Raw genomic sequence first — 21,242 nt, forward strand, 5'->3', positions numbered from 1 at the left:
CTTACCTATTGGTAGAATTGGATATATTATAGAATCCAGAAAATTTTAAACATCTGTTACAAATTTAAATGGCCTGATAATATAAAATAATTTTTTTTGAATAACCTTAAATGTCATTTATACTGTCATTTATTTATGGTGAGTCCTATAATTGTACTGAATAATTTAAAAATTAATTTATTCTAGGCTTATATCATTCAAAATATGCCAAGTCTCAATCAATACATATATTTTAGAAGTCTATATACTATAAATCATGGATTGTAAAAGACCTTTTGTGAAACCATCATTAAATATTCTTATATGTTGATTACCATTGAGTCTTAAAAGTTACCTTTTGAGTAATTCTAAGCAGAATATGATTCACAATAGTACTTACTACATTTTTGAATCCATTAATCTCTTGAGTGACATTTATATATATATCTATGATTTATATTAACTACTTCATCTACATTTGAATACAAAATTACTTAAATCGGTGATAGAAAGCTTTCTTTAAGAGACAAGACTGACGTGATTGTTCTCTTCTTAGTTTAGTCAAATTGAATTTAACATTAGGGTTCTTTTTATTCTTATAATCATTGATATGTATTCTAAAGCATACATTTAAGATCAAACTGCCCTATCGATATTGAATCATAAGATTTTCTTAATTTGTGCACAGTGTTAATGAAACCAGTTAAAAATAATCATGGTAATAAACAAAATTGGATATTCCTAAACTGAGTGAATTTCTCACCCTTTGAAGCACTCATATAATGATTTATTCAATATATAATTTCTTAGCACTCCTCTTCGAAAGACCAACCGTTAAAAATATAAAGCTCAGATTTTTTTCAAAATAATCTCTGTAATCATAATTTTATACATATGCACAAATATATAGCACAATATCAATAGTAATAGGGCTTCCCCGGTGGCTCAGCAGTAAAGAAGATGCCTGCAGTGCGGGAGCTGCAGGAAACACAGGTTCGATCCCTGGGTCGGGAAGATTCCACTGGAGGAGGAAAATGGCCACCCACTCCAGTACTCTTGCCTGGAGAATCCCAGGGACTGAGGAGCCTGACAGGCTACAGTCCATGGGGTCGCAAAGAGTCTGAAGCGACTTAGCAGCAGCAGCAGCAGTAATGCGTGTGTGCCTCGTCACTCAGACTCTTGCAACCCCATGGACTGTAACTTGCCAGGCTCCTCGGTCCCTGGGATTCTCCAGGCAAGATTACTGGAGTGGGTTGCCATTTCCTTCTCCAAGCATCAGTAGTAATAACTAAATATTTTTATATACTAGTATTTTTAAAAGACTAAATTTAATTCGAAAATGAGCTGTTTTCACAATTTTCTTTACATAGAAATAATTTGTTCTGCATAAATAAATGTAAATTCAAATATTTACATTTTCACTTGAAGAGAAATGGGTCAAATATGTCTGCCAGTCATCAAAATATGTGATGCCTAAATACATAATGCAGACAGTTCTCAAAACCTTAAAATGCTTGAGGATCTTAAGTTGCAAGTAACAGCAACAAACTGGGTTCACTTAGCTCAAGATATGGATCTCAGAGAATTTAATTTCCTTAGCTTGTATCATATGGGACTATTATGCTCGGCGCCCACCTCTTACCTCTTTCTAGAGAAGACAAAGCATGCTGATCGATAGTCTTACTAAAAGTACCCACAGTGAGAAAGCAGAAATTTCCCCCACAGAGGGGAAAGTGGACATTGGATGGAGCCCCTCACAAATTCCCTCTGTGAATCAGCTCTGCTTCCCCAGCACATTTTTAAGACAGTTGTCAGAGAGGTGGTAATGGCTTTCTTGACCTTGGAGAAGAATTTCAACAGAGCTGAGTTCAGAGCTGGAGAAATTGTAATGTCCACTAAAGCTGCTGCATTCTAAATTATTTGTTCTCCTTCTATGAACATGCACAAATGTAGAAAGAACCTCTATTTTCCCATCTATAAAATGAAGATGTAAAAACTTCCCTATTTGTGTCACTCAGGTCTGGTGGAGATCATATAACAGTTCTAAAAGTGCTATAAAAAGTGAAAAAAAAGGTCCTCATATAAATATATAAGGAATAAGAGGTACAACGGAAAAACTACGAAGAACACATGCCCACCCTGTTCTTTTAAGTAGTGAGACATAGTTCTAGAAATACCAAGAAAGATGCAATCTTTGTTTATGACTTTGGTGGGTTATCCACCAAATAACAAGGAGGCAAAGAATTAAGGCTCACCTACCTTAAACACAAAAATTACAAACTTTAATCAATCAGGTTGATTATTTTTATCCTAAGCATCAGACTATTTCTGGGATCCTCAGTGGGGCTGGAGGAGTTGGGTGTGGAATAGCTTTGTAAACAGGCAGACTTGAGTTTGTGCTGAGCTGAAGGAGATGGAAGAGAGTGGTAATGACTGCCGTTTATTGAACGTTCTGTACATTGTGAACCCTTTATATGTGTTATCTCTTATAATAATCAAAATAACCCAAACAAGTAGTAACTTTATATCTTTTGCACATGTATGGAAATTGAGGTGATATCTATTGAGTAACTATCAAGTAAATGAGAAACTATTTTCAAGCCCAGAGATTCAACTCTTATCCTCGAACTAGAAGTTACCTGCTCCCCTTTCTCTTAATACTTTTTCTGCCAAAGATAAAAAGTGAAAGGAAGGGTGAAATCACTTAGTTTTCAGGGATGCTCTTTTCTCTGTGTGTATATGTATGCATGACCTAGAAAACAGACACAATTTCATATTTAGCAATAGGGTATATATCTAGTTTACAGTTTCATTACTTTCTGGCTCTCAAAGTTATTGTTAAATTCCATAATTTTCTGAATTGGCTGATGCCGGTTAACTGATAGAAGAAAGGAGTTGAGGCAAATTTCTAGTGATATCTCTATTGTTAGATAGTCCTGCTATGAATATTTGATACTCATAACTTTTTGTTCCAGGAAGATATAGTTCAAGGGGTCAATACCATTTTTTTTTTAAATATAGCCATTGACTGCCATAGGAATGACAGAAGTTACCTACGTTCCCCTAAAGTATCTTTTGCTCAAGCAGTACACATTTCTGCATCCAGCTGTGGTCCATTTAGGAAGAAACTTGATGTACTTAATTTGGAGCAGTAAAAAGTACTTCATTAAACAAATGAAAACCTTTATTTTTATAATTCATTAAGCTCTGGTAATCCCAGATATGGCTCATATGCTGCCAAGTTACTTTCTGTTCATATTTTGTGCATGAATTCATTTGTATTACAATACTACTGAAATTGATTACTATATTTCCATTAATTTTCTCCATACTTGGTATTTTAAGATATGTTAGACATCTGGGAACCACTCACTATATGCAAAAAATAATTGTGCCATTCATTAGTTAAAAATTCTATAAAACATATCCTTGTGAAAGATTTACAAGTATCCTCCAGATTGTAGTTGATTGATTTTTATAAGTTACTTTTGAGAGAAAACTGTTACTCTCCTGGATTAATTAAATTGAGTAAATTCTAATGGAAAAGTTTAGCCTGTATCCTTAGACACTGCATTTTTCCACTAAGACAGATTATGCAAAAGAGCATTATAAATGCACTAAAATCTGACATTTTAAAGAATTTGTTATGGCCCATTATTTCGTCTAACAATGAAAACATGGAGGCAGCAAATGTGAATAAATCAATACATGTGCTTTTGCCACTGCAACCATGTTTTTTGTGTATTCAGCTCTGCAACTAATGCATTGTGAAAGAAACAATATCATTTTGAGTGATTTATAAAAATGTTTTCCTGATCATATCATTTCATTTGTTTATAGCTTTTAACAACTGTAACATACTGATTCTGGTGTTTTGAAAACAGAAATACATCTTCCCATCTGATGTACTCCATTTCTTCTGATATGCGGTGTGTCTGAATAAATATATTATTACTTTCAGGTGGGAAAGGTGGAAAAAAGAAGAAAAATAAAAACTCTTCTAAACCACAGAAAAACAATGGATCGACCTGGGCCAATGTTCCACTACCTCCTCCCCCAGTCCAGCCTCTTCCGGGTACAGAGCTGGAACACTATGCAGTGGAACAGCAAGAAAATGGGTAAAAATGTTTCATCTACCAACAAAATGACCAGGGCTGTACTGCTGTCTCTTTTATGCATTTGTGTCTTGATGCTGTGTTCTCTTACTGTTTTCCCTGCCCCCTTGCCAGCCTTTCCTTGTCCCCCTCCCCTTCTATTGTTTGCTGCATCTATATATTTTTAGCTGATAAATACAACACGGCACATATTGAGGACCTCGAATCCTTGGCCGTCAAGTGCCTTAGATTGTCTGCAATCATGATAATGCAGCCTCCATTTATAATATTGCTTGTTAGTTTGAAAGCAAGTAACCCAGAGCTCTGTGAACTAAAGAGGCACTCCTGAGAAGCGCTGAAAAGGAAATTAAAATAACCTTCTTCATCATCCCTCGCATTTCTCTAATGACTTGATGTCTGGCCATAGCAGGGTGCCCACTGTTGAGCTCCATCACAATGGGATAATTGTAGGGATCTAGCCAGTGTGTAGAACTTTAATCATCAGCTTTGATGGGAATTTAGGGGTCAGAACAATAAGAGAGGTTCAAGTCAATGCACACTCTGTAACAAACCTTTTTTAAGATAGAAAATTTACTTTAAGGGTCTTTAAATGGGACCAGTTTCCTCATTCTTTCCCAAACATCTCACAAGCATTAGTTTGTTTTCCTCTGTTGAAGTGTTAATTGATTTTAAGGTAGAAAAGTGTTGATACTCCTTACCAATTCTAAGTGCTCTGTCTTCCTCACAGTTCCTAGGTTTTGACTGAAACTTAAAAGTATAGAATAGAGGCAGTTTTTTTCAAGTGTTCCTTTATTTAGACGTACTTAGACATTAAAATATCTGTTTATTTAAACAATAGTTTTATTTCATATCTTATTTTACTTAAAGACCTTGTGCACATGCTTGTAATTTTTTCTCCATCTCCTTTTCTTTTTATACTACTGTTGTCTTTGAGGTTTCCAGATTAATTTTTCCTAACTAGAAATTTCTCTATCACATTTGCTTCCTAAAACAGATTCCATTTGCCTTTTTTCTCAGTTACATTATGTGTATATATATATATATATATGCATTATATACACAGATAGATGAACAGGCATATATGTATACCTAAGCTTTGTTGCTGTTGTTTAGAGTCCAAGTCATGTCCAGCTGTTTTCTGCGGTCCCCGTGGACTGTAGCCCACTAGGCTTCTCTGTCCCTGGGACTTCCCAGACAAGAGTCCTGGAGTGCGCTGACATTTCCTTCTCCAAGGGATCTTCTGACTCAGGGATGCGACCTGTATTCCTGCATCGGCAGGTGGATTCTTCACCACTGAGCCTCCAGGGAAGCCCTTACATAATCATACCTCCATATTTTTTCTCTGTATCTCTCTTTCCCTCCAAAAGGCTTCATTTGCTTCCCTGAGATTACAGTTCCCATATAAGAGCATATCATTTTTATTGTACTTGTTTTTAAAAGTTCACATCTGAAATAGGAAGTTAAAAGCATACCCTTTTTCTGACTGTTTTAAGAATAAAACTATACATGATTTTACGTAACATATATCAATAACAAATTATGTTAGTGTCACACAATTCCTGGGCAGGAGAGCAGGGAACAGAGATGTGCATTTCACAAGAAAATATTATTTACAGGGCTTATAAATATGCATTTTAAAGGCTGTAGTTATAAAAAAATTGAACTTATAAACTGAGGAGAGAAAAGTAATGCTGTTAAACATTTATAAAGTCTTGAACTCAGATAACATAAAATTTGTAAGTAATTTGGTATCTTAATTAGTATATTTGAGTGACTTTGTCCATATCTTGTTATATTATTTACAGTTTTGTATTTTCTGATGTGAAAATCTTATAATACTGAAAAAATATTTTTGAATATTTTCTATATTTATACTCTGTTATTCATGATATTAACATTGAATAATTTACCGGAGAGCTTTTATGGAAATTTTTATATGTCTTGATTTGACTTATGCATATTTAAAGTTTTCTTGAAATACAAACAACAAAAGCTTTAGAAGTCACCTTTCTGTTTTTAATCATTTTTATTTCTGACAATCAAGGATTCAGCAATTGTACTTCCTATGTTGCTATGTAGATTTTGTTTTATTGTTTTAATATATCATAATAGAGAACTTACTTAACACACTTTTTTTTTTCAAATATATAAGAACTATTAAGCCCAGTGCCAGGATGGAAAGCAGAACAGATGAAAGAAACAAAAACACTTGTAGTGAGGTGGATGAACCTAAAGCCTCTTATACAAAGTGATGTAAGTCAGAAAGAGAAGAACAGATATAGTATATTAATGCATATGTATGAAATCTAGAAAAATGGTACTTATGAGCCCAGTAGAGTATCCACTTGTGGACACAGTAGGGGAAGATGAGGGTAGGACGAATTGAGAAAGTAGCCCTGACATGTATACACTATCATGTGCGAAATAGTTAATGAGAAGTTGCTAAATAACACAGGGAGCCCAGCCTGGCATTCTGTGATGACCTAACGGGGTCATATATAATTATGACTGATTCACATTGTTGTATGGCAAAAACCAACACAAAATTGTAAAGCAGTTTTCTACCAATTTAAAAATAAAGAAATAAAAAGGAATATGAAAGAAAAGAAACAAAAACACAATTAATAAGGAGGATCTGATCCCTGATTCAGGAAACTCACAGTAGTAGGAGGCGGAAACCAAAAATCACACACACACAATTGTGTATGGGAAGCCCTAGCTAAGCACATGTGCAAAATAATAACTTGCATACAGAAAGAGATAATCGTGTATGCCAAAGAAGGCTGGGGCAAGCTTATGGAAGCTGAGTTTCGAGATGAATCTTGAATCACCTATTCACAAATAGTAGTACCCAGGTTGGGTGGCTGTTGGATGCCAGGCTGTTAGCCAGAGGCAGAAAGGATAAAGACAGTGAGAAGAAGTCCCTAACATGAGTGCTTCACTGGTGGCTCAGTGGTAAAGAATCTGCCTGCCAAGGAGACACAGGTTCAACCCCAGGTTTGGGAAGACCCCCTGGAGAAGGAAATGGCAACCCATTCCCATATTCTTGTGGAGAATCTCATAGACAGAAGAATTTGGCAGAGTACAGTCCATGGGATGGCAAAGAGTTGGACATGACTTAGCAAATAAACAACAACAAAGTCCCTAACATAAAGTAGTCTCCACATCAGAATTGACTGCTAACCAATGGCTGCAACAAAATGTTACTAATGTCAGCATTTTCTGTGCAGGTAAAGAGAAAGTTCCCTAGCCAAAGGCAAAAAGTAGAAATAAAAGATGAAGGGGAAAAAAGGAATAGTTCCATTAGTTTTCCTTTAGTATTTCACCAACTCCTCCTTTGCAATCCAATCCTTTATTTTGCATTATTAAGTAAGCTTCTCTATTGTAATCCTCTTCACATCACATTCTAATTGCTTGTCTATGTCTTTCTGCAGTTGGTAGCTCTTGCATGAGCTTTGTTGAGTTTGAAACAAATGCACAGGGTAGACGATAATCTGAGAAAGTGATGTGAGGCCAGTTGTGAAGTCTTGTATGTCCTACAGGAATCCTGATCTTTGGATATAGAAGGTGGATTGGAGGACATGAGGCCAAGGCAGGTAGAGAATGTAGGGGATATTGCAGCGGAATAAAAAATACCATGAAAATGGTAAGGAAATAAGGCAATGGCAGCAGGATGGAGAAAGAAGGATACATTTTGGAAATATATCTAGCGCAGGGTAATCACAGTCTTGAGAAGATTGTCTCTTGCTTTATTACAGTGTTTAATTTTGTTTCTAAGAACTTCGATATCATCAACTATCTTTCTTCCTCTCTTTCTCTCTTTTTTGCTGTGCTAGGTCTTGTTTGCTTTGCACAGACTTTCTCTAGTTGCAGCAAGTGGGGGCTACTCTTTGTGGCAATGCACCCGCTTCTCAGAGAGGTGGCTTCTCTTGTTGGGGAACGTAGTCTGCAAGTGCATGGGCTTCAGTAGTTGTCACTGTTGAACTCCAGAGCGCAGGCTCAGTCGTTGTGGCACATGGGCTGAGTTGCTCTGTGGCCTGTGGGCAGAATCTTCCAGGACCAGGGATCTAACCCATGTCCCCTGCCCTGGCAGGTGGTTTCTTATCCACCACGCCACCAGGGAAATCTAGATAGCATCAATTTTCTTTCTAAGCCTTTCTTGAGCCATTTTCCCTCCACAATATTAAGTATCAAAAGTTATCAAATCACTGCCCAAATAGAAAACAATTGGTTAATTCAATACTATATCAACAGTGGTAAATGTTCTCTCTCATCGATATGCCTCTCTCAGCTAGGCAAAATGTACCAAAATGTAATTATTCTTAGCTATAAATATAATGTATTTTAATGCAATCATGGGGCAGTAGGAAGAATTCTATAGTAATTCAGTAGAAAACTGATGCTTTGTTTTGCTACAGCAATCAGAAATTGGCAGGCTTTTCTAGGTGGTGAACTTTATTGTATTTTTATTAGTAATTTGGTGTTTGTATCTGGCCTTTTCACAAGTTAGTTCACATGCAACATTGATTTGTTGTCATCCTGCTCATTATTCACCAGGCAAGACAGATAATATGATGCCTCATATTTCACTGACAGTAAGTCAAAGAACAAAAGCTTATCTAGGAAAGGTTGGCCAAAAGACCTTTGGATTGGCGTTAGAATCATTTCCACAGTCTTTTTATGTTATTGCAAGAAAAAGTTGAATTTCCATCACTCAAGATACACATCTATGAATGTGAAAGAAACTCTAGAAATAGAGCTAACAGTGTTTGATTTTCATAAACATTCATAGTCATCTGTTACTTTCTTGCCCTTCTTCAGAAACCACAGGAAACCTAAGTATCTGTTGTTCTGGAATGAAATAAGACACAAATACCTCAGAGGTGATACCCAGTTCTCCCGGTTGTATGATTTGCACCGAGTCCCAAATTTCTTTCATCTGTTCTCTCACGTTTTTCACCTAGACTTTCTTCTATTCCCCATCCCCCTCTATTTTCCACTTCTTGCAGAAACAACCGAGATGAATCCATGCTTTTTTCTTAGTTTTGCTTATGTTCCACAGGGGGACAGAATTTGCTCACTCCTGGTCTATTAATAGAATGTCTTTGTAGAAAAGACTTGGGACAATTGATGATAAATGCTCGTTCAAGTTAAATAGAATAGCAATTAGAATATTTTTTAGTCATTTAGTGCATTATGCAATATAATTGTATAATGTTAAAAATCACATTTATATGGTTAGGCTCTCCTTTGCTTGATGGTATTTGAATAATAAAAAATGAGTGGAATAGAACTAATTGCAATTTTTCCTATGCTATCTGAACACATTTTATACATATATATACATGTATATATATATACACACACACTTATTCCTTCTCATATATTCTATATGTATGTTCACTGCATATATGTGTTCCCTTTAAATTATTGGAAGGATGGCTTACTGCTTATGAAGAAGGGAAATTTTAGGAGATACTTGACTACTTCCATTTGAAAGATTGAATATATAAATGTTCTTTGCTCACATGTATGACATTCCTGGCAATAGCCTATGTAAACAAGGAAAGTCCATGTACTCATTTATAGAATGAAATTGTACTATTTTGTAACAAGATTTGTGGAATAAATTTAATTATAACTATTGATGAAATATAACAGGATGCACATTCCCTACTGAAAATGGGCAGTTTTTAAAAAAACTAGGTTTCTTATACGTGTATTTGTTTGAATTAATAATATAACATTTCAGTTCAGTTCAGTCACTCAGTCCTGTCCACCTCTTTGCGATCCCATGGACTGCAGCACTCCAGACTTCCCTGTCTGTCCATCACCAACTCTCGGAGCCTAATCAAACTTTTGTCCATCACGCTGGTGATACCATTGAACTGTCTCATCCTCTTCTCCTCCTGCCTGCAATCTTTCCCAGCATCAGGATATTTTTCAATAACTCAGTTCTTTGTATCAGGTGGCCAAAGTATTGGAGTTTCAGCTTTAGCATCAGTCCTTCCAATGAATACTCAGGACTGATTTCCTTTAGGATAGACTGGTTGGATCTCCTTGCAGTCCAAGGGAATCTCAAGAGTCTTCTCCAACACCACAGTTAGAAAGCATCAAGCCTTCAGCACTCAGCTTTCTTTATAGTCCAACTCTCACATGCATTCATGACTACTGGAAAAACCATAGCTTTGACTAGATGGATCTTTGTTGGCAAAGTAATGTCTCTGCTTTCTAACATGCTGTCTAGGTTGGTCATAGCTTTTCTTCCAGGGAGCAAGCATCTTTTAATTTCATGGCTGCAGTCACCATCTTCAGTGGCTTTGGAGCCCCCCCTCACTGTTTCCATTGTTTCCCCATCTATTTGCCATGAAGTAATGGGACCCCGGGGAGAAGGCAATGGCACCCCACTCTGGTACTCTTGCCTGGAAAATCCCGTGGACGGAGGAGCATGGTAGGCCACAGTCCATGGAGTCGCAAAGAGTTGGACACGACTGAGCGACTTCACCTTTACTTTTCACTTTCATGCATTGGAGGAGGAAATGGCAACCCACTCCAGTGTTCTTGCCTGGAGAATCCCAGGGACAGTGGAGCCTGGTGGGCTGCCGTCCATGGGGTCGCACAGAGTCAGACATGACTGAAGTGACTTAGCAGCAGCAGCAGCAGCAGCAATGGAACCAGATGCCATGATCTTAGTTTCTGAATGTTGAGCTTTAAGCCAACTTTTTCACTCTCCTCTTTCACTTTCATCAAGAGGCTGTTTAGTTCCTCTTCACTTTCTGCCATAAGGGTGGTGTCATCTGCATCTCTGAGGTTATTGATATTTCTCCCAGCAATCTTGTTTCCAGCTTGTGCTTCATCCAGCCCGGCGTTTCACATGATGTACTCTGCATATAAGTTAAATAAGCAGGGTACTGGGATAGAAGGTTGTGAAACTTTTACACCACAGAATCTCTTCTTTGAGTGAAATCTGTGATCTCCAGTATATAAAACATTTTTCTAAAATGCCATCATTTTAGAGCAATTTATTTTTTTAAGTCATATTGCTACCTATATAATCAAAGAAATGAGAATAGGAATATAACCAATGGTATTTTCTAATATACAAAAATTATTATTTGTAACATGTTAAAGTGTGCCTGATACTAAAATGTAAAAGACATTTCAGAAGAGATATTCCAATCACACTGTATAGGGCTTCTGAAGCAATGTCTTCAGTTTACAACTCATTGAGGTAGAAGGTTGTTTAGGTACCCTCAACAAGAGATGAAAACTGAACAAAATGTCATCACACACTGTACAATACCTATCAGTGATGGTCCATCACCCATAGGCAAAATTCCAAACTCTTTCTCAGGGCTGATAAAGCACTCTGTGATCTAGCAAAACCCACCTCATCAGTAACCAACCTTCTTTACTTGCCAATCCTTACGAGTTCGAAAACTGAGTTCTTTGAATACTTTATATTTTCCCTTCCTCTGGGCCCACTCATGTGTTGCTTAGAATATCTCCATTTCTGATGGTCAGCATAGCCCTGCCCAACCCACCTACTGGTTTCAACCTCCCTGCTCTATCCTTTAATACTAGGTATCTTTGATTATTTGCTTCTTATCAGCCTGCCTGACTGGATTGTTTTCTCTATAAAAAGATCCAGTTACCTGACAGATGATGGTCAAACAAAAGGATGATGAATTCAGGAGTTTTACATAGACTTTATTGTTTAGATCTGTTTTAGTTTAGCAGCAAAACTGAGCAAAAAAATACGTAATTTTCCAATTTCCTGTGTCCCCATACATTCACAGCCTTTGCCAGTATCAACATTTCCTACCAAAGTGGGACATTTGGTAAACTGATAAAACTGTATTGCCACATAACTGTCACCCAACAGTCATAGTTTACATTACAGTTCACTCTTGGTGTTGTCCATTCTGTGTGCAGATGTACAAAGAACAGTTGGATGAAGCTATAACAGCATGTATACCATCATTGCAGTATCGTGCAGCATAGATTCACTGTTGTAAAAATCCTCTGTGCCCAGTCTGTTCATCCCTGCCTCCGCTTGACCTCTGGCAACCACTGATCTTTTCACTGTCTTCATAGTTTTGCTTTTTCTAAAGTATCATATAGTTGGAATCATAAAGTATATAGTCTTTTCAGATTTACTTCTTTCACTTGATAATATGCATTTAAGTTTCTTCTATGTCTTACTGTGCATGGCTTGATAGTACATTTCTTTTTAGCACTGAATGATATTCCACTATCTGCATATGCCATGAGTTATATATTCATTCACCTCTTGAAAGATATCTTGGTTGCTTCCAGGTTTTCAGCAATTATAAGTAAAGCATCCATGTATAGTTTCTTGATAAATACATTTTCAAACAGGATAAGTAGAAAGACACTCAAATAAAGCTCTTCAGAAATCATCTGGACATTTACAAGTTACCTGTTTGTAAAGGCCTTCAAGACTAGATATATACATTTGTAATATTCATTCTATTTTTTATTTCTTTAATGTAGATAATCTTGTATTTGCTGGATAAGTAGTAGGTGCTGGAAATGCAATGTTGAGAATTGTGAAGTTCTTGAGTTAGGATCTCACAGAATAGTGGGGAAAAGAGACATGAAACAAATAATTTCAGTATGATATGGAGATTGTACAGTATAAGTATTATCAAGTTGTAATCAGTTCCTATGGTGGGGACAGAGAAGGCTCACAGAACTAAAGACATTTGAACTGAACCTTGAAGGAGAAGCAGGCTCTCACAGATTTGAGAATAGTCATATGCAGACCCAGAGATTTGAAAAAATTATCGACTAGGCTGGTGTTGGAAAATAATGGGAAATTAGCCTAAAATAATAGGCTCGTGAGTTGGGGAAGTGTCTTTTAATCCCCACTAATGAGTTTGAACTTTTCTTACATTAGCAATATCACTGAATAATTTAAGCATAGGTGTGATGTGAATGAAGATTTTAGAAATATAATCCAATTGCCTACATGGAAGATAGAATAGAATGGATGAAGGTGACACCCCAGGAACTAGGAAATCTAATGGACTGGTTCACATCAGAAGGAGACTGAATTATGATCACAGGACTAGAGGTGAAGTGTAGAATATAGACTTGGGAGATATTTTAGAGATTGACTTTACAGAACAGTTACATATAATATTATTTTTATTAGATATAAGTATAAAATAAGATTTCTTATTTTATCCTTGAGTCTTCTTTTTAAAGTACATTGAGATCTATCTGATTTATGAAAATAATAGCACTATGGGTAAGGTGTAAACAAAAATTGTACTGATTTTGTGTCACAATTAAAACATTTTGGGTTGATTTTCCATTTTCCCCAGTCAGAATCCCTAAAACACAGTGTCCTTAAAAATTGTTATTTTTCTTTTTAGTATATATTTTATAGGATTAGGTTTTCAACTTCTGTTTTATAGATTTTAGATGTTGAGATACACAACATCAGCTTCTAATGAAAAAATTAAGAAAATTAGGGTAGTTGAAAGGTTATTGAATGCATTTTGTAGCACAAAGTCTTAATGATTGACATGTCACATGGAATGGAAGGCTGGCATGGACCTAGACTAAGAGTAAATAAAATTATCAAACTTCTTAAATAAATATTGGCATATGCTTTTGGTGCAGAAGGATGAACAAGAGAAGAAAGTAGTTAAATCTCCAAGCACTGAGTTCATTAATTGCCCGCAATTTGGTTTTTTTCCATGTGAATACCTTTGTTGGGAAATTATTGCCTTTTGTAACGGTGGGGTAACAATTAGCTAATAAGACCTTTTAAGAACAAATTGAGATTTTGAGATAACAGATGTACTTATGATTAGAAATTAAGATGATGTCTAATGATTTGCTATAGGTGATTTGCTATAATAGTGCCAACAACTAGAAATCAGGCAGAAGTAAACTGAGAGACGTCTTAGATGTTACTGTGGTTGCCACTCATTCCCAGTGTAACTGTGTGTATGCCTAGGTGTAATGCGTTTTCTTGTCTTCATTTAATTTCAGCTATGACAGTGATAGCTGGTGCCCACCATTACCAGTTCAAACTTATTTACACCAGGGTATGGAAGATGAACTGGAAGAAGATGATGATCGTGTCCCAACACCTCCTGTCCGAGGCGTGGCTTCTTCTCCTGCTATTTCCTTTGGACAGCAGTCCACGGCAACTCTGACTCCCTCCCCACGGGAAGAGATGCAGCCCATGCTGCAAGCTCACCTGGATGAGTTGACAAGGGCCTATCAGTTCGATATAGCAAAGCAAACATGGTAATTGTCCTTATTAGTTCAGGGGACCCATGCTTTCTGCACCCAGATAGGGGAAAAGTTCTTGAACATTACATTCACTAGAGAGTCCCATTGAAATCTGCAGCTGGAGTTAGAAATGCTTTGGTACAACTCCATAATCATCTCAATAAGGAAATTGACTGAATAAATGTTAAATAATTTGACCAAAGTCACACAACTGATTAGAGTGAACTGGAGCAAGAATTCAGGATCTGCTGAATTTCAGGCTCAAGTGCTTTTGGCTATGCCAGAATCTTTTCTAATGTACAGTTAGCTTCAATTAGCTTCTTCTTGAACTCACTTCCAGCATCATAATGAAGGACTCTTTTTAGAGTCTTCAAAGTGCCTATGATTAATTCTGTATGTGGTTGTGAATATGTAAATGTAAGCTTCTGCAAATCACACATGGTCAGTGTCAGTTATTAAAAGACCTTTTCTGGATTGAATTAAATGAGACAGAAAAAAGCAACAATATTAGTACAGTAAACGCATCCCTAGAAAGCCGTTATAATACACTGTGAGTATCTGTTCAGTTATTCAGTCATGTCCGACTCTTTGCAGCCCCGTGGACTGTAGCCCACCGGGCTCTTCTGTCCATGGAATTTTCTAGACAAGAGTGGAGTGGGTTGCCTTTTCCTACTCCAGAAGATCTTCCCAACCCAGAGATGGAACCTGTGTCTCTTCTGTCTCCTGCATTGGCAGGCAGATTCTTTATCACTTGCTCCACCTAGGAAGCCCTTAGAGTAATAATACCTTACAAATACAAATTCCCTGTTTTCCTAATAGATTCGTAAACTTTCATAAGATATAGATGACTGTCTACTTATGTATCCTATGAAAATACAAGAATAGTGACATCGACTCTCACAATTTTGTGCAATTGTTTTTTCTTATTTACTCTCCCTTTTCCCAAATAGTAACATATGAGTTTGACTCTTGAAAGTGAAATCTCAGTGACATTTGATTATCTCAGTGACATACCTCTGATTATGTGCAGACTCATTGATTTATGTCCTGTGTTTGAAGTTAAATTTTCACAAAATACCATTAGCTTCTTTTTCGATAGTTTTAGTTACTGAGATAAGCTGATAATGAGATAAATCTTATTCTCAGTGTTAACTATTTATTTCTAAATATATAACTAAATATACAAAGAGATACTAAAACCTGGAATATCACTTAAAGCTTATTACAAGCATAGGTTCTTAGAACCAGAGGTTCTTGAACATTTTCTCAATCACCAGATTTTTTTCAAAGGTCAAAGACAACTTGCTCTTAAAAAGTATTATTTTTCATCAGCCTGCTTTATAAAACACTATTAAAGCTGAAGCCAGCTCTTTTAAGAGCCAAAGAATTTCCTTCAAGTTAATTAAATGAAACCCTGAAGCTTAATCATTTAAAGCACAGATTCTAGCTCAGGGATTGTCAACTCTGCCTGCATTTTGGAATCATCTGGAAAACCTGGATATTTGGTCCCCACCCCCAGATATTCTGATTGCTTGGTCTGACATTTGATTGGGGTCAGCCAAGGTTGGATCATGGCCACACCTTACTAGCTGTGTGACAACAGGCAACTTCCCTAACACTTCTGTGCTTCAGGCCTCCATTTGTAAATGACAATGATAATTCATAGTAACTGACTTATCCACAAATTGAGCGGTCCCTCCAAGACCACCCTCACTTCTGACATTATTTACAAGTTTGGAGAGTCCCCAAGATTACCCCCAGGTTTAAGAATTCACTAGCAGGAGCCACAGAACTCACTGAAAACTATAATTTTCAAAGTTATAGTTTATTATAATGAAAAGATGTAAATTAACATCAGCCAAGAGAAGAAATGCATGGGAAAAAGCTAGGAAATTCCAAAGTCAGGTTGGTCCTTTTGGTCCTTTCCCAGTTTAGTCGTGGAAATCATAATGTCCTAGCAACCCCGAGTGCCAAAATGGGTGGAGTATTGTCAGCCAGGGACGTTCACACGAGCCTTGAGTTTAGAGTCTTTACTGGAGGTCTGTCTCCTGGATGTGGTTGACTGTCTGCATGGCTGACCCAATTTCTGACCCTTCCTGAAGGTAGAGCTGATATTGTATGACTCCAAGTCCCCATCATAGGTCATATTGTTAGACTTTCTGGAAGAGCCTCCAGCCTCCAGGTAAACAAAGACATTTTATCAGACGGGACATTCTAGAGCTTAGAGATTACCTCTTAGGAGTTCAGGGCAGATGTTTCAGTTCTCTTTGGGCAAGGTAAAATTCTTTATTTCACATCTTAGTTTTGGGAAGAAGTAGTGAGTTTGTACTTATATATTTAGTACTTAGTATCTAGCCACTTCACAGCTGTTACCATGCTCAGAGGGCATGGGATTTCACCTGAGTTGTTCACTACTCAGTTGTCTAAGATGTCTTTCCACTCTTAGTGAGTGCTGCATAGTCCCTTGCTGAAGGAGTGAACAGTTCACCTCCACCTGTCCCAGGCACCCACAGAGCTGACTCTGCTTCTCTCTCTGAGTGTGCTTCCACTCAGCCTAACCATGCCGCCAAACATCACACTGGCTCCCCACATAGGGGGTCCAAGGATCTCAGGGACAGAAGGTTCCATGTGCTCGCATAGCACCTTACCCTACTGAAATGGCGGTGCCTCCATCTGGGCTGCACGGGGACATCACTGGAGGAATATTTCCAAATAACAATTCTGGGCTTCCCCTCCAAGGATTCTGTTCATATTGACCCATGAAGTATACAACACACTTATAAATATTACGTATCCTTAATTGCAGTGGTCTTGAATGCTTTTTTTTTGCCATGCCCCACGACTTGCGGGATCTTATCTCCCTCACCAGGGATTGAAGTCGAACCCTCAGCAATGAAAATGCTGAGTCCAAACTGCTGGGACAGCAAGGACTTGCCACTGGTGGTCTTTTAAGCAATTTGTATCAAAGCAAAAAAAAAAAAACAAAACAAAAGTTGTCTAAATATATGCCATATTCCCTCTTTAATGACAGTAACAACAGGCTTGCTTTCCTTCAGCATTTTATGGCTTAGAAAAAAACTCCTAAGTAGTCACAAAACAAGCCAACTGGACTTTAGGGTCCAGCTGTGCATTTTGTTAGCCATGTCCGTTGAAACTTAAGCCACTTAAATTTGAACTTCACTTTTCTAAATTCTGAAGGAGAGATGGTGATACAGATTCTGTCTGCTTCATAAGGTTAGGATTCGAGTTACCCACTCGTTGTAGCTGGTTCGTTTGGCACACCCGATGTTCTAAATGCACAGTGCTAAGGTGCCTTCTGCCTTTGAGGCATAGGTGGCGCTAGTGGTAAAGAACCTGCCTGCCAATGCAGGAGACATAAAAGATGTGGGTTCGATCCCTGGTTAGGAAGATCCCCTGGGGGAGGGCATGACAACCAGCTCTAGTATTCTTGCCTGGAGAATCCCATGGACAGAGGAGCCTGGCTGGCTACAGTCCATAGGGATGCGCAGAGTCGGTTCCGACTGAGGCGACTTAACCGCAGCCGCAGGGTAAAACAGATGCAAAAATAAGTAGCCAGGATACAAAGTAGCCATGCCTCCCCTACACTAGATTAAAGTGGAGACAACTGCCAGCCTGATTCCTGGAAGATCATGCAGGAAGAAAGCCTGGGAGAGCGGGGAATGGGCGGGTTGGAGGGAGAGGGTGTTTGCGTTAGGTTTTCCTGTGATGTCTTTTCTTCATAAGGGTCAGCAGGCGACATGGGTTACACAGGCTTAGTAGAACTTCTACAGGAAACCGGGAATATAACTATGTTCTTTTTGGACCAAAAGAAAAAAAAAAATCAGATTTAAATAGATATTTGTGACGAATATTCCTGTTCTCCTTTGTGTGATTTATTTGAACAAAAAATGCTGGGACTGTGCTTTTTCTCTGTGTATCATCCCATAAATACCCATAGAAGGATGTGCTGATCTATATCGTTTGTTATAGTTTTGGCAAGTCATATATGCATAGCCCATTGTCTCTGCTGAAATGTAAAAACAGCACAGTAAGTTCCAAAATTAGTTAAAGGAAAGTGAGAAGACAAAATGAGTTACCATTGCATGCTGTTTAATTCTAATTACAATTTTGTGGAATGCTAATCTATTCTTCTTTTTTGTTCTTCCCGTTTGAATCCCAGGCATGTTCAAAGCAATAATCAACCTCCGCAGCCCCCAGTTCCACCATTAGGTTACATGTCTGGAGCCTTGATTTCCGATTTAGAAACAGATGTTCCAGACGATGATGCTGATGATGAAGAGGAAGCTTTAGAAATCCCCAGACCCCTGCGAGCGCTAGAGCAGACACCTGGATCCAGTACGGACAATCTAGAGAGCTCTGTGACAGGTAACGGAACTGATTGCATAGGAATAACTGACCCATTTGTCACATGAAAAATGCCTTGAAAATCAAATACTTTCTTATGTAAGATTTATTCCACTCCATCTATTTTGGTGACATTTTTAATATGTTAATATTAAACACAGAATTCAAAAAGGATTTGGAAATACTTTTGCTTTGCTGCAAAATGATAAGAAAATTCATGAATTTTAAAAAGCTTTAAAGACATGAAAGAAAACTCAATTATACACAGGGCTTTCATGAAAAGTTCATTCTACTGGGGAACCAAGTCTATTACATAAAAACCTTGACTTTTAGAAATGATATATTTTGTATATCAGGAGCAACTTATGAAGAGAATACAATCTTAAAACGCTTCTTAGTATTTCACTCTGTAAAATCATTCACTGATGAAAATAAGCAAGTCTTCAGAATAAGCCTCTTTAAGGTTGCACAAGGTATTATTTTTAGAGTGGAGAGATGGAAAGCAAGATAAACTATAAATTTATGCATTTCATATTGTTGATCCAGTAATTGCTGCTCTCCCCAGAAATACAGTTATTTCTACAGTTTACCCTTTTGCCTTCCTCTGGCCTCCTTCACCAAGTGTAAGGCTGCAATTGGTATTCCCCTAGGATGATCCCAGGATTGCATCCTATTTCCAAGGATGTCAATTTATCAAATTGTATTGGAAAAAAACTTAAATCCTAGTGTTTTCACAGTGACTGTAGAGAAAAGTAAAAGTTCGGTCTTTTTAGTCAAGTAAATATCCATTCCTTGATACACACACACAGGTGCATTTTACCTGGCTATAAAGACGTACCTGCTACAAATGTTTGCTTCTGTTTATCATTGGGTTCTTCAGTATACCTACCCATTTCTGTATTTACCTTCATGACACCCTTCATTCTAGGAGACCTTTTACCACAGTTCCATTTAATTTATTTTTACTCCAACAGCTTCTTAATTTGCACTGCATGTTACAGTTCAGAAAAACTGGCGGGAACTACTTTATGACAGTGATGAAGAAGCTTGAGTACCTACATGTTTCCCCTGCATGACTTCCTGAATTACACAATGTAATGCACAAGCCTCCACTTTTCAGGTTTTCTTTTTTGCCTGGGGGCTGTCTGCTTGCTGAGCTAATTAAGATTTAAGAACTCCTGTGATTTGAAATCCAGATCCAACTGAAGGTGGCAGAGCAAAAGTTTAAATTGTTGAATGCAGAGAGCTAACTTATTAGTGCAATATTATGCTAAGCCCCTTTGCCTGAATTTCTAGCATAATCTCCTTCAGGGTAAAATTCTGCATATTTTTGCATATCTCACTAATGATACTGAACTCTTCTCAGTTAGGAATGCAGTAAAAAAAACTGCAATGATAAAAGTCAGCCATAGCCTATGTAGTTCTTTTATTAAATATTATAATGTCGAAGTAGATAAATATATCTATAAATCAGGAGAATGTCATTTTGAACTTTTACATGCTCACTTACTAATATGTTTCGCTATCCAATGTGACTGTGGTTAAAAACAATCTGAATTTCTCCTTGAAGCTAGTATAACGTTCATTTCAAATGAAGCTTTTATTGCTAAGAAAAAATTTTATTTTGCTACTTGAAGTCACTGTTTAATTACTGCCACATATAAAACCCTCAGTGTTTTTAAATATGTATTCATGATAAATTTATCCTATAAATAATGTTTCTCCTTAGTAAAAGAAGTTGAACTCTACACCAAAGAAGACAAGTAGGAACTCTTTCTTTCTTTCTTTTTTTTGGCTTTACAATAACTTTGTGGGGAAGCTATGATCAAAGATTTAATCTGCTCTCTAACATGAAAGTGTAACTTAAGTAAATATGTTAAAAATAAAAGTAAATTTAAAAAAAATGATGTGTATGTACAGAAGAATGTGTGTGTCTGAAAATCTAGGTAGGATTTGTGAATATGAGTAAAGTGTGTGTGTATGTCTATGTAGGAGTGTGTATATGAGCATAAATAGGATTGTGAGTGTAGCAGAGCATGTGTGCACACATATATGTGTACATGGGGATGGCCCTGAGATGAATGTATGTACGGGCCAAATGCTATAGAAATCAGCATGCTAATGACTATTGCTCTAACGTGTTTATGTTTTCTTCAGACACTCAAGGCTAGCTTAATGGTGCTAAATGAGGTGGGCAATAAAACAGGAACTATTTCCATTGGGTTTTTATGTTTTTAAGATGGTAAGTGCCCACAGAGAGGATTCTGATTTTACCATCAGTCACTCTTAAGTCTCTGTGTAGTGTGAGTAAATCATTTCTTTCATCTGAATTCTCTATTTTCATTTTCATAAACATAATGACCATTTTTTATGAACTCGAACTAACAGTTATGTTCCAATCTTTACATGTTAAAGCCAACAGAAATGAAAGTCCAATGATAACAGATAGATGGGCTAGTAATTAACCTCTATGTAAAATTATTTAGAATTTTGCTTCTGAAATATGTT

At 37.1% G+C, this 21,242-nt stretch overlaps 1 protein-coding gene across 6 annotated transcripts in view; it reads left to right on the forward strand.

The window, feature by feature from the left end:
• Nucleotides 1–21,242, forward strand: part of ROBO2 (roundabout guidance receptor 2) — a 647,901-nt gene that overhangs the window by 601,917 nt on the left and 24,742 nt on the right. For all 6 annotated transcript variants that reach the window (XM_043893217.1, XM_043893216.1, XM_043893218.1 and 3 more), the window contains exons 22-24: nt 3,941–4,097; nt 14,124–14,384; nt 18,550–18,755. In XM_043893217.1, the coding sequence (XP_043749152.1) occupies nt 3,941–4,097; nt 14,124–14,384; nt 18,550–18,755 (624 nt within the window). The remainder of the gene's footprint in view (nt 1–3,940; nt 4,098–14,123; nt 14,385–18,549; nt 18,756–21,242) is intronic.

This window comes from Cervus elaphus, chromosome 31 (assembly GCF_910594005.1).
Source record: "Cervus elaphus chromosome 31, mCerEla1.1, whole genome shotgun sequence".
NCBI lineage: Eukaryota > Metazoa > Chordata > Mammalia > Artiodactyla > Cervidae > Cervus > Cervus elaphus.